This window comes from Xiphophorus hellerii, chromosome 23 (genome assembly GCF_003331165.1).
Source record: "Xiphophorus hellerii strain 12219 chromosome 23, Xiphophorus_hellerii-4.1, whole genome shotgun sequence".
Taxonomy (NCBI): domain Eukaryota; kingdom Metazoa; phylum Chordata; class Actinopteri; order Cyprinodontiformes; family Poeciliidae; genus Xiphophorus; species Xiphophorus hellerii.
Window position 1 is genome coordinate 1,099,436 of NC_045694.1, and position 12,102 is coordinate 1,111,537.

At 41.5% G+C, this 12,102-nt stretch overlaps 1 protein-coding gene across 1 annotated transcript in view; it reads left to right on the plus strand.

The window, feature by feature from the left end:
* fgfrl1a (fibroblast growth factor receptor like 1a) overlaps positions 1-12,102 on the plus strand; it is a 62,530-nt gene that overhangs the window by 12,123 nt on the left and 38,305 nt on the right. The window contains exon 3 of the mRNA XM_032555598.1: positions 9,361-9,633. Within this exon, the coding sequence (XP_032411489.1) occupies positions 9,361-9,633 (273 nt within the window). The remainder of the gene's footprint in view (positions 1-9,360; positions 9,634-12,102) is intronic.

Sequence of the window (12,102 nt, forward strand, 5' to 3'; positions counted from 1 at the left end):
AGAAACTGGATTGATTCAGAACGACGAGAATCGTTTAAACTGGACCAGATTGATCTCTTCTCTGATTGGTTGAGCTTCCATGATGTCACCCCACGAGGAAATGAGTTTCAGGTGAAACAATAAAATGTATTCACTGGTCATCTATCCGTCAATCAATCAGTCAATCAATCAATCATGGACTCATATGTTAATTTAAAGACTTCCATCTTTAAATCTCTCCCAGCGTTTCTCCGTCCGTTTCTCGTCAGACGCTGAAATTCTTGTCTGTTATCTGCTGGACGTCTTGCTCTCTCTCACTCTGTGGCAGCCTGAATTTCTCTGACTTCTTTTCTAAACACAGAGAGTCTTCTTCTCTCAGTAGCAGCTTCTGCACTGAAGAGTGTCGACAGCGCTGCCTGGTGGCCAGACGGTGTAGTTCAATCACTGGTCATTCTGAAGTTTGATTTAGTGTGAAATAAATTATTTCTGAATACTCTGAGGAATATTTTACAGCTGTTATATAAACAGGACTCATGTTGTTCACTGCAAAACACTAAATATTACCAGGTAGTTTTGGTCTGTTGTCTCATTATGTTATGTTTTCTTAGTGCTCTTGAAAAACATAACTTAAGAACAACTTTTCTGCCAGGAAAAGGAGCTTATTTTAAGTAAATTATTTCAATCTTAGTGTAATAAGATATTTGCAGTAGAAACCTGACCAAAAATACTTTTATGTTTTTGCAGAGTTGGAATAGAAATGTCGTCCATCAGAGTTTACTGCAGAGGAATAAATGAAGGTAGTAAAACAGAGGCTGATTCCTCGGTTGTTTCCGTCGGTTTCCAGGAGCGTTCAGGTCGGAGTGAACGATAAACAAGGTCATTCAAGGTCACATCTGCTTAAAAACAATCCAGGTTTCTGTTGGTTTCTGTGTTAGCATGTGATAGAGGAGCTGCTGTCGCCTCATTCAGGCTCAGAGACGCTGATGACAGGAAATGAAGAAAACTGACAGGAAGTTCCTACCGTACCTGAGCCTGAAGCTGATTGGTTATTATTTAGCTGTTTTATGGTTTTCCTGTAAATAATATGCGGAAACAAACTAACATTAGCATGCTAACCACTCAGGTTGGAGGTTTTTCATATTTCCCAACAGCCACTTGAATTTCAGGATGACTGACCTTTCTCAAGATGGCTGCCGTTTTGAGCCTTTTAAGTCAGTCACTGGTGTAAAATGTTCCCCATTTTTGTGACTTAATGAATTTATGTCTCATCATGTTTTCCTCTTTGCTTGTCATGTTCATAAAACTTTAAAGTGATGAAATGCAACAGAATCAGAAACTGAAGACTGTTAGCGAGTCTCAGACCAGGAAGGAGATGAAGATGAGAAACGGTCGACCTAATGGTTAGCGTTAGCTTCCATTTATTGTTTTATGTGTTTAACGGTTTAGCGTTAGCTTTTCTAATCTTTTTTTGGTTTGGTGGTTTAGTATTAGCATCTGCAGATTTTTTTTAATGGGGGTTTAGTATTATTTTTTATGTTTATTGCTTTAGCATTAGCTTTAGATAGTTTATTTTCTGGCTAGTGGTTTAGCGTTAGCTTCTGGTAATTCTTTTGTGTTTTGCCGCTTAGTGTTAGCTTTTGCTAATATTTTTATGTATTTAGTGGTTTAGCGTTAGCATAGCACACAGGTGTCAAACTCCAGGCCTCGAGGGCCGCAGTCCTGCAGTTTTTAGATGTGCCACAGGTACAAAACACTGGAATGAAATGGTTTAATTACCTCCTCCTTGTGTAGATCAGTTCTCCAGAGCCTTGCTAATGACCTAATTATTCTATTCAGGTGTGGTGCAGCAGAGGCACATCTAAAAGTTGCAGGACACCGGCCCTTGAGGACTGGAGTTTGACACCCCTGGCATAGCAGAAAGGACATATTCATGGAGGATTTCCCTGCTTCTTCATTGAGAGATATTTGAGATTAAATGAGCATGTGGATTAGCATGTCACACTCACTCACACACACACACACACACACACCCACACACACAGGAGACTAAGACAGTGACCAGAGCTGAACAAATGGACTTAGTCACGGCTGAAGATTGGTGTGGAATGTGGGAGTGGGGCACGTGTGCGCATGTGTGTGTGTGCGGGTGTGTGTGCATGTGGGGGTGTGCATGTGTGTGTGTGTGTGTGTGGGTGTGTGCATGCCTGGAATGTTTGACTCCCCACCCAGTGAACCAGAACACTCGCTGGTGGAGGAGGAGGAAGTACAGGAAGAGGAGGATCGAGATGGAGATTTTATTTTTGTTTCAGGTTTGAATTTTTTCTCAGCATCAGTTAAAGAGGAAACGTAATTAAAACCAATTAAATAAAAAATTTATCAGTTTCAGGTATGAATATTTGTAATACAGAGGCTGATAAAGTAGATTTCTGATGAATTAGTCAAATAAGTGAAATAAATTAACCCTGCAGCTTCTTTCTTTAAGCTTGAACACAAAAAGTGAATCATATTTTACAAAACCCAACTGGAAGAAATGGGAACAAACTCCCAGTTTCCTCTGGTCTGAATCCACAGAAAAATATTTGGAAGAAAACAGTTTAAATCTAATCCTGAAGTAAAAACTTAATACGATAAACCAAAATGGTTCAACATTTTATTGATTTATATTTAGGGTTCCTTGTGAACACGCTGCTAAATGCGCCGAGAAATGACTTACAGTTACAGAAAAACCATTTATCCACGGCCCTCGGTGGCTATGCTAACTAGCCTTAGCATTCAAAACATGCTACTCTAGCTGCAGCGCTACAGAGAGCGAAGGACCCGCCTCCTTGCTTTATTGGTTGTTTCTAGTTATCCTTTGGAAAAAGAATAACAGATTTCAGAAAGAATCAAATTTCTGAGATTTTCATTCTGATACCAAACTGACACAGTTTCAACAAATATTTTTTATTAAAGCTACAAACTGTAAAAAAAACATTAAAAGGGGAATAAACATGTTCTGATGTCATCATGACAATCTGATCTCTGATTAGTGCGTCTCTATAATCCGCCTCATGCGTGTGGCGGTGTTGCAGTTAAATATTCCCCTAGAAACGATGATTGAGTCGCTTCCTCATCTGTATAGTGACTCCCAAACACCAAATATCCTCCTCTGTGTGTGTGTGGGTGTGTGTGTGTGTGTGTGTGTGTGCGTGTTTGTGTGTGTGTGGGGGGGTGTGTGTGTGTGTGTTATCAGTGTTAATGAGTAACAGCGTCGGCTGCTTATCTAAACAGGTAGCGGTTTCTGCTGCGGTCATTTTGACTGGAAACCAGTGGAACCACAGAACCCAGTGGTGTGTGGTTCAGTGGGTTCCTGCCAGAGGTGTGACCAAGTCACTGTGTTGCAAGTCTCAAGTAAGTCTCAAGTCTCTGTCCTCAAGTCCGAGTCAAGTCTCAAGTAAAAACAGGCAAAAGTCGAGTCATGTCTCAAGTCAGGAACCTTTAATTTCAAGTCATTTCGAGTCGTTTTTATTTATTTATTTTTAATAATTTGCAATTATACATAAAATTCAAATATTAGACCATTTGCTCTTTTTAAAATATGTATTTGAGGTTCATTTGTGATCCTCTTATTCATCTGGTATTCTTCAAATCTGTCAGAAGTAAACAGATGTCAGAAAATAAATTACCGCCTTTCATGAATTACATTTGACTTTAGTTTACTCCTTCTATTCATAAATAAACATCAACACTACAACAATCATAGTTTTCAAAAAATAAAATAAGTATAAATGAAGTTATCACAAGTAAACTCAGGAAGGTCTGGTGCATTTATTTTTCTGCTTTTATTTCTAAGTATGTTAGTTTCAGTCCTCCGTAAATATGGGACAGATATTCTAAACACAAAATTTATTTGGGACAGTCACTGTATTTGGTCTTTTTTTTTTTTTTTTTCCCCCAGCAAAGCTATACTACTTGGAAATGGGTTCTGTGCGACATGTGACAGTCACGCCGGTCAGTGCATTAAGTCAAAAACAGTTGACTTAATGCACTGACTGCAGTAAACAATATATTGTCAATATAATTTCCCAACGTAGATGTCTTCAAATACACCAACCATCCTTAGATGATACTAGACCCGGCTCATCATCATGATGGGACAGAGAGACTCTGTTCCCTGTGTTCAGGTCCAGAATCTGCTTTCTGTTCCGGAGCCCCGCTCACTATCCACCGGCTTCCTGAGCTAACACGGTGCACATTATTTGTGGAGGCATTTGAAGGACCGGATTTATGGTAAATAATCACCAATTTAACCCGGAGTACACATGCTAACACGAAGTTAGCTAAAGTCAGCTATCTTACAGCAAAAGAAAAGTGCCACCTACCGATCTTTGTGAAGCTTCAAATGCCGGACAAAGTTGGACGTCGTGGCATCTCCATCCGATATTCTCTTCTTGCATGTTTTACAAGTTGCAGTTCGTTTTTTAGTCGAAAGTTCATAACCTACGTAGCCAAAAGAAATTACTCGCGGAAGCATATTCGAGCGGTTATTTCGTATTTCGTTCCCTGAGCTCTGTAGCTTTGCCGCGTTTTTTTAAACGTCCAAATCCTGTTAATTTGATTGGTTGTGCTGCAGCTACGTACACATACATACATAAGGAGAGAGGAAAACCATAGTGACGGTCTGCGCATATTGATACGGAATGAGTGAAATTAATTAATGACGCCACTTTATAAATAATGTGTTTTAAATTTTAAGACTTTGAGTAAAAAATATCAAGTCTTTTCAAGTAAACAGCTTCAAGTCGAGTCAAGTCCCAAGTCAATGGCATGAAAGTCAAAGTCAAGTCCGAGTCTTTGAGCATTTTTTCAAGTCAAGTCTCAAGTCATGATTTTAACGACTTGAGTCTGACTCGAGTCCAAGTCATGTGACTCGAGTCCCCACCTCTGGTTCCTGCTGAGACGGATCCACAGCTGGTGACTGAAAACCCAATCTGACCCGGCTCAGGTTTCCTCAGCACCTGCTGGTCCACATGCAGCCGGACCAGAAGCGGCATGTTTGGTTAGCAGCATGCTAGCAGCGCTAGTCCGTTAGCTAGCTATTTAAGCTAATACCAGTTTAGCTTCGGACGCTTTGATTCGGTTTCTGCATCTTTGCTTCCTGTTTTTTCCTTAATCAGTGTCAGGATTTTCAGAAGTTGAAAAAAAAAATCTTCTCTCTGAAACCTTCAAACATTTATTTCTGTAAATGTTCCAAGATATTGCAAAAAGAAATAAACGTTTATTTGGCTTTCAGGGTGGAATAATAAACTAAAGAGGAATAAATCCTTCATATCAGCCTGTTTAGAAAAGTAAGAATAGTTTAAAATTGTTAGAATATAAATAGAACAGAGGAAATTAAGAATAAAAAAAATAAAGACAAATACAAAAAATTTAAAACAAATAAAATTCTCACAATGGCAATGCAAAAATATTAAAACAAATTCTTACTGTAAATCAAGAAAAGATTATAGAAAAAATAGGAAAAAAATCTTGTAAAAAAGAAAAAGGAATAAAATCCTAATAAAGAATGATAATGAAAAGAAAAATTCAGAATTTCTATAAAATAAAGGAAAAAGAAAAACTTCCTATTAGAGAAAAGTAAATAAAAATAAAATTAATTTAGAAAATTCTTACTCTAAAAATCAAATAAATAAATTAAAAGAAATTATTTGGTTTTTCCAAAGAAAACAAAAAAAATGCATAAAAAAATATTTCTAGGGATGAAAGAAAAAGTAAAAAAAAAAATTTAAATAAAAAAAAACAATAAAATACTTTATGTACAAATAAAATGAAAAGAAATAAAAGTATATATAAACTGACAGACAAAAAGACAACATAAGAAAATTGTAAATATAAAATCTTAATGAAATAAAGAAAAAAATTCTATAAAAAATCAAGAGAAAAAGTGTTGCTATAAGAGAAATAATCTGCCAACAGAACTAGAACTTTTTATTCCAAATTAAGAAATTATTCACTTAAACCAGCTCCTGTTTCAGAAATGTTACTTTAAATTCAATCATGAAGTTATTCTGTGCTCTTAATTTGAAAAGTGAGCGAGGTGTTTGGGTCTTGTTTGGGTCTTGTTGGTCTGGTTTGGGTCTTGGTGGTCTGGTTTGGGTCTTGGTGGTTTTGTTTGGGTCTTGTTTCGGTCTGGGTGGTTTTGTTGGTCTTCTTTGGGTCTTGTTTGGGTCTTGTTGGTCTTCTGGTCTTGTTTGGGTCTTGTTCTGGTCTTGGTGGTCTTGTTTGGGTCTTGTTGGTCTTCTTCGGGTCTTGTTTGGGTCTTGTTGGTTTTGTTGGGGTCTTGTTCTGGTCTTGGTGGTCTTCTTCTGGTCTTATTTGGGTCTTGTTCTGGTCTTGGTGGTCTTGTTAGGCCTTGTTTGGGTCTTGTTTGGGTCTTGTTGGTCTGGTTCGGGCCGTCCGGGGTTTTTCCTCCAGGTAGACGGCGCCAGGTGCTGCAGAGAGAAGAAAAGAAACGTCGAACAATAAAACCAGCAATTACAGCTGCTGCAGAAGAGGAGCTCAGAGAACATTCACATTTCTCCCCCAGTGTTTTCCTGAAACATGGTGACCAGGCTTCGCGTGTCGGTGAGAGTTCTCAGAACTGAGCGGTCCGGGCTGCACGGGTTGGGTTGCAGAACCAGCCACTCAGCAGATTCCTCCAAGTTTTTCTGGCTGCTGTGTATTTTTCTTTTCTGAGTGTTTGAGAAGCAAGAGAGAAAGTGAGACAAGCGTGAGTGTGTGTGTGTGTGTGTGTGTGTGTGTGTGTGTGTGTGTGTGTGTGTGTGTGTGCGTGTGTGTGTGTGTTGCAGCCTCAGGCCCAGTGTAAACTGTCAGGTTGGAGGAACAAGCAGCAGTTGACCTGCTGACAGACTGGAAGTGAGAGGTCAGGGTTACAACGTGTTGGAGTCGGCCTGAGGGTGGCGCTGTAGCCGGCGGCCGTCTCGCTGCGTCTGTCGCCTCCGGCTGCAGGAAGGAGGCGCTGGTTCTGGAACCCGAACCGCTCGGTGAACGAAAACACGACAAACTGAAACCGCTGCAAGTTTCTCTTTAATTATGGGACGATTTAATAAACATTGGGATTACAGCCGGGTGGCTAAGTTGACAAATAATCAAATATTCTGATGATTAATCGGCGAACCGGACAAGAAAGTCTGGTACATTCTGCTAAACCACTTCAGCATTCTTTATGCAATATTAGAAACACATTCAAAATGTAAATAAACAAATAATTTAGTTGGAAAGTAAACATTTTATTGACTAAATTTCAATGACATTTCATTATTTTTGTGAACTTTGATGTTTTGTAGTAAAAGATGCATCTGCAGCTAAAAGTGTGAAAAACTTAAACTGATTAATAGTTGGATGGATTTCAACTCTTTGCTCTTTCAGCTAGTCTGAGTCTGTTTACTTCAGTGAGCGATTAATTGATGACAAAGTTGGTTGACAATTATTTTAATAATCAATTAATCACTATTAATCGTTTCAGCCCTAAGCAAAGATCTCAACAGAAATTCAGAACCTTCTTCAAACTGTTTCAGATCACTTTAATAATGATTCACACACACACACACACACACACACACACACACACGCCTGCACACGCACACCCACACACACACACTCACACCTTCAGCCTCCATCCCAGCTATGTCCCGCTGTTAGCTCCTCTCCATCAAAAGCATTCCTCGGCTCTCCCCTCGCGCTCCGTCTGGCCCTGCTGCCAACAGCAACACCAGGCCGGGCCTCCAGAACCAGAACCAGCCGACTGAAGGAGTGGAGGAACGTTTGGATCTTTAAAAACCTTCAGGGTTTCTCTGTTCTCCCAAAGTGAAAAAAATCATAAAATAACAAATGAGCTTTCAGCTTTAATCTGAAGGACAAGGTGCCTCCAGTTTTCTGTTGGCTTATGACATCATACTTGGTATGACATCATAAACTCTAACAGAGCTCAAGGGGAAACTGGCCCAGAGCATGACAGATCCTCCACCATGCATGACGGTGGAGGATTGGATGAAATGCAGAGGAGCAGTTGCTTTTAGGACGAGGTTTCTCTTCCATACAGAACCAGACAGAAGTTCTGTGATTGGTCAGAAATGGGGAAGTGAGCGTGGCTTATGCAAAAAGGAACGGCGCAGTGGGTCGGTTCGGACCAGTGGGTCGGTTCTGGCCTGCGCTGGGATTTGAACTGGGATTTCCCTGCAGGTGTCTTTTGTTCCGTTGTTTTCAGGACGGTTTCCTCCCGGTGACCTCGGTATTGTTCCCAGCTGAGCCGCTGTAACGGGTCAGGCTGCCCGGTCCGGCAGCTAGCGGACTGCCGGTTCTGTCTCGCCTCCCTCCGGTTTCCTCCTCGTCGTTTCCTCCCACCTTTCCTCTCCATCCGCCCGCTTTGTTTCTGCAGTCTCACCGTCCGGCTGCTGCTGCATTATAACGAAACCTTTTCTTTTCAAAAACAATCAATAACTTATTAAAGGAAAATCCTCCGTTTGCCAAAACACGTTTGAAAATGTAGTTTGTTTTTTTACTCTGTAATATTTGACAATAATTTAAGCTTTTTAGACTAATTTTAATAGTGAATTGAACTCGGGTGGCACAGAGACTGTTGGAAAGTTGTGGGTTTGATTCCTGCTGTCACATATTGATGAGCTCAAAGCAGAGGTGAGGATGTGCGGCTCAGCCGTATTAATGGTTAGCGTTAGCTTCTGCTGATTTTAAAACGTGTTTAGCATTAGCTCCCACTAATTGTTTAGAGTTTACTTCTGTTAATACTCTTACGAATTAAGGGGTTTTGAGTTAGCTTCCAGTAAATGTTGTGCGTGTTTACGGGTTCAGTTATCAGAGGTAATATTTTTGTTTAGTGTTAGCTTCCGCTAATACTTTTTGTGTTGTTAGCATTACCTTGCTGTAATTCTTTTCGGTTTTATTTTTTGTTTGGTGGTTAGTAATTTTCGGGTTAGCAGTGCCCAATAACGACTGCTGATTATTTCAAAACACATATTCGCTGTTACAACCATGGCGGCCATTTTGCAAAATGTCCACCAGAAAAAGAAAAAACAAAAATCACAAGATCAAAAAATATGATTTCTACAGTTCAAAATATGTAAGCTATGATTTGACACTAAACACGTTTGTCTAACTGGTGATTTTAGAGCAAAAATTATTTTGCTACTATGACAACCATGGTGGCCATCTTGAAATATCCAAAAAATAATCTGTAAACATGATTTCTGCGGGTCCAGTTATGTATGAATTGACAGCAAATGTATTCCTCAGTGATAAATGTATTTTTAGAACCATTTTGAAAATTGGCGTCCATCTTGAATTTTCCTCAGCGGCTAAGGTGTTTTTGTTCTTCTTCTGCTGCAGGTCCTCCCAGGGTGGCGGGGAAGGTGGCCCATCGTCAGAGCGTCCGTCTGGGTCGCACGGCCAAGCTCCCGTGCCCCGTGGAGGGCGACCCGCCGCCGCTCATGATGTGGACCAAAGATGGCCGACACATCCACAGCGGCTGGACCCGGTTCCGCGTGCTGCAGCACGGCCTGCGCATCAAGGAAATGGAGACGGAGGACGCCGGCACCTACGTCTGCAAGGCCACCAACGGCTTTGGCAGCGTCAACATCAACTACACGCTGATTGTCATCGGTGAGCGCAAAGCCAGTTATGATTTCAGATGAAACGGAGGAGCTGGTTTACGTTTTCATCAACAAATCGCTGAGATTGTTGAGACGTTTTAATCATTTTATTCTTTGAGATCCTTGAGTAGTGGCAGCTCATCGTTTTGTTTTAACTTTTCTTTTAAATATATTTTTCTTGCCTCACATTTGCTGAGTCCTGCAGAATTTGGTCTGTTGTTCTCTGGGTGCGAGTTTGAGATCATTTCCATCATGTAGCTGCTGGTTTTCAGGATTTTCTTCGATTTACACAACGCGCCAGCATCTGACTCACAGCATGATGCTGCCACCACCAAGCTGGACGCTGAGGTCTGAAAGCCTCACAGCGATATTAAAAATAAAACCTCAGGTCTTTTCATACCAGGTCTGATTTCTGATTTTAATCTATTTTTTTCTTGCTTTCTTGTTTAAAAATTAAATTACAAATGCCAAAAATATTTTCCAAAAAGAGGATTTTATTTTGATCATCCTGTCTTTGCGTTTCGTGATTAAATTGGAAAGACTGAGCTCGTTTTAATTGATCATAGTTAATTGATTATTAAAGCTGTAAAGAGGATGAGCTAACGCTGTAAAGAGGCTAAGCTAACGCTGTAAAGAGGCTAAGCTAACACAGTTTGGGGGCTGTTGCATGTTTTGGCTAACAGCCTGGACCCGTCTCTGTAGTTCTGTAGAGTTCTGCTCCGGCCCGTTGCCGTGTCGACAGCTCCGGCACAGGTGTGTTTTCTTTTCTGTCGCTGCCTTAAATAGCCGCTACCCTGAACCCACGTCCATGTAAACAAAATACCTGCAGAAGGACATTGTGTCAGCGGACCGCCGCAGTGTGTGGGCGTGTGTGTGTGTGTGTGTGTGTGTGCGTGGGTGTGTGTGTGTGTGTCGGGTTTCAGCCAGCAGAGAGATTAGAGCTGTGAAGCGTCCCCCAGAATCAGAGCGAAGCATCTCCGGCGGTTCTTCAAACGCAGCAGGAAAACGCTGCGGCAGGAAGACATTCGGCCGCCGTTCCTCTGTTCTCCAGGCTTTATTTGACCCGACGGCGGCGTGATGAACTTTGTGTTTCAGTGTGAGACAGAATGATTGAGGTGATGTACATGTAAACGTTTGGAGCAGAGAGCGGTGAGGTGGCGCGGCGCCAGCAGATGATCTGCTTTCATGCAGGGCAGTAATCAGAATCGGTATGTGATTCAAAGCTTCATCGGCGCTGAACTGAACTTCAAAGCCGCGCTGCCACACAGACGGAGGGAACAGCTGCCGCTGAGGTCATCCAGGCAGCTGCCACCCCCCCACAGCCTCGTTCACTGTCCCTTTCATTCACACACACACACACGCCTACACACACACACCCTGCTGGTGTCGGTGGGCGGAGCCTGAAACAAGCAGCAGGTTTTATTAAACGGAAATATTCGCAACAGAAACAAAAATCTATCACCTGTTGGACACCAACAGCCGCAGAGATGAAGACGCGACCCGAGTTTTCATCGTCTGTCATTTTGACCAACATGGCCAAAAAAAATCCAAATGACTTTCATCCGCCAGTATTTAAAGGGCCAGTACCTCATAAAAAATACTGGTTATAAATTTTTCCCTCATCAGAAACAAACCTGCTTTGACTTTTTCATGTTTGAGAAATCCTTCAGTCTCCATGGCAACCATCCAGCTGCAAAACTCCTGGGTGGATTTAGCCCCGCCTTCAGTCGCAGCTCCTCCCCCACCCTTCTCCTTCAGACTAGCCAGCAGCAATTAGCAAGCAGCTGCTGAGCTGCTGCTCAGAGCAACGCTGGTAAAAACGTTAAAGGGTTAATAAAGAAGCCATGTTGGGACGACTTCCTGGAGGCGGAGCTTCAGAAACAGCAGGAGGTTCTTAAAGAGACGGAGGCCCAATTTGAAGGCTTTAAATCAGGAAGTTAAACTTCTTTTCAGTCATATAATATTCATATCATTTTTATAACTACTTTTATAACAGGATTGTGTTATAAAATGACTATATGCCTGGAAAACACAGAATCCTCCCCCTTTAAAATAACAATATAAACATTTTCAGTTTCATCCGCAGTGATATGAACCATTTCCTGTGGCAACAGAAACAACAGCAACGGAGACATGAAACCTGAGAACTTCCTCCTGGTCGGACGGACCCGAATGATTCTCCTTCCTGAGATTTAATGAAATAGTTTCTGATGAATCGACGCTCTGATGATCCACTGCAGTTAAAACGCCTCTGCAGATAAAAGTTTTAGTCCAAATTATTGACCGTTGACATTTGTCTGGTTCACTTCTGTTCCCAACCCTTAAGGAAGCAAGGTGCATTCTGGGAAAAAAAGACATGACAGTAGAGAGGAGGAAAGGCTGTTCATGAAGGAAGGATGGATAAACATTAAGATGGTGGTGACTTCCCTCCTCCTGTGGCCGCCTGCTGCGCTGCACTGCCCCCTGTTGGTCCTGACGT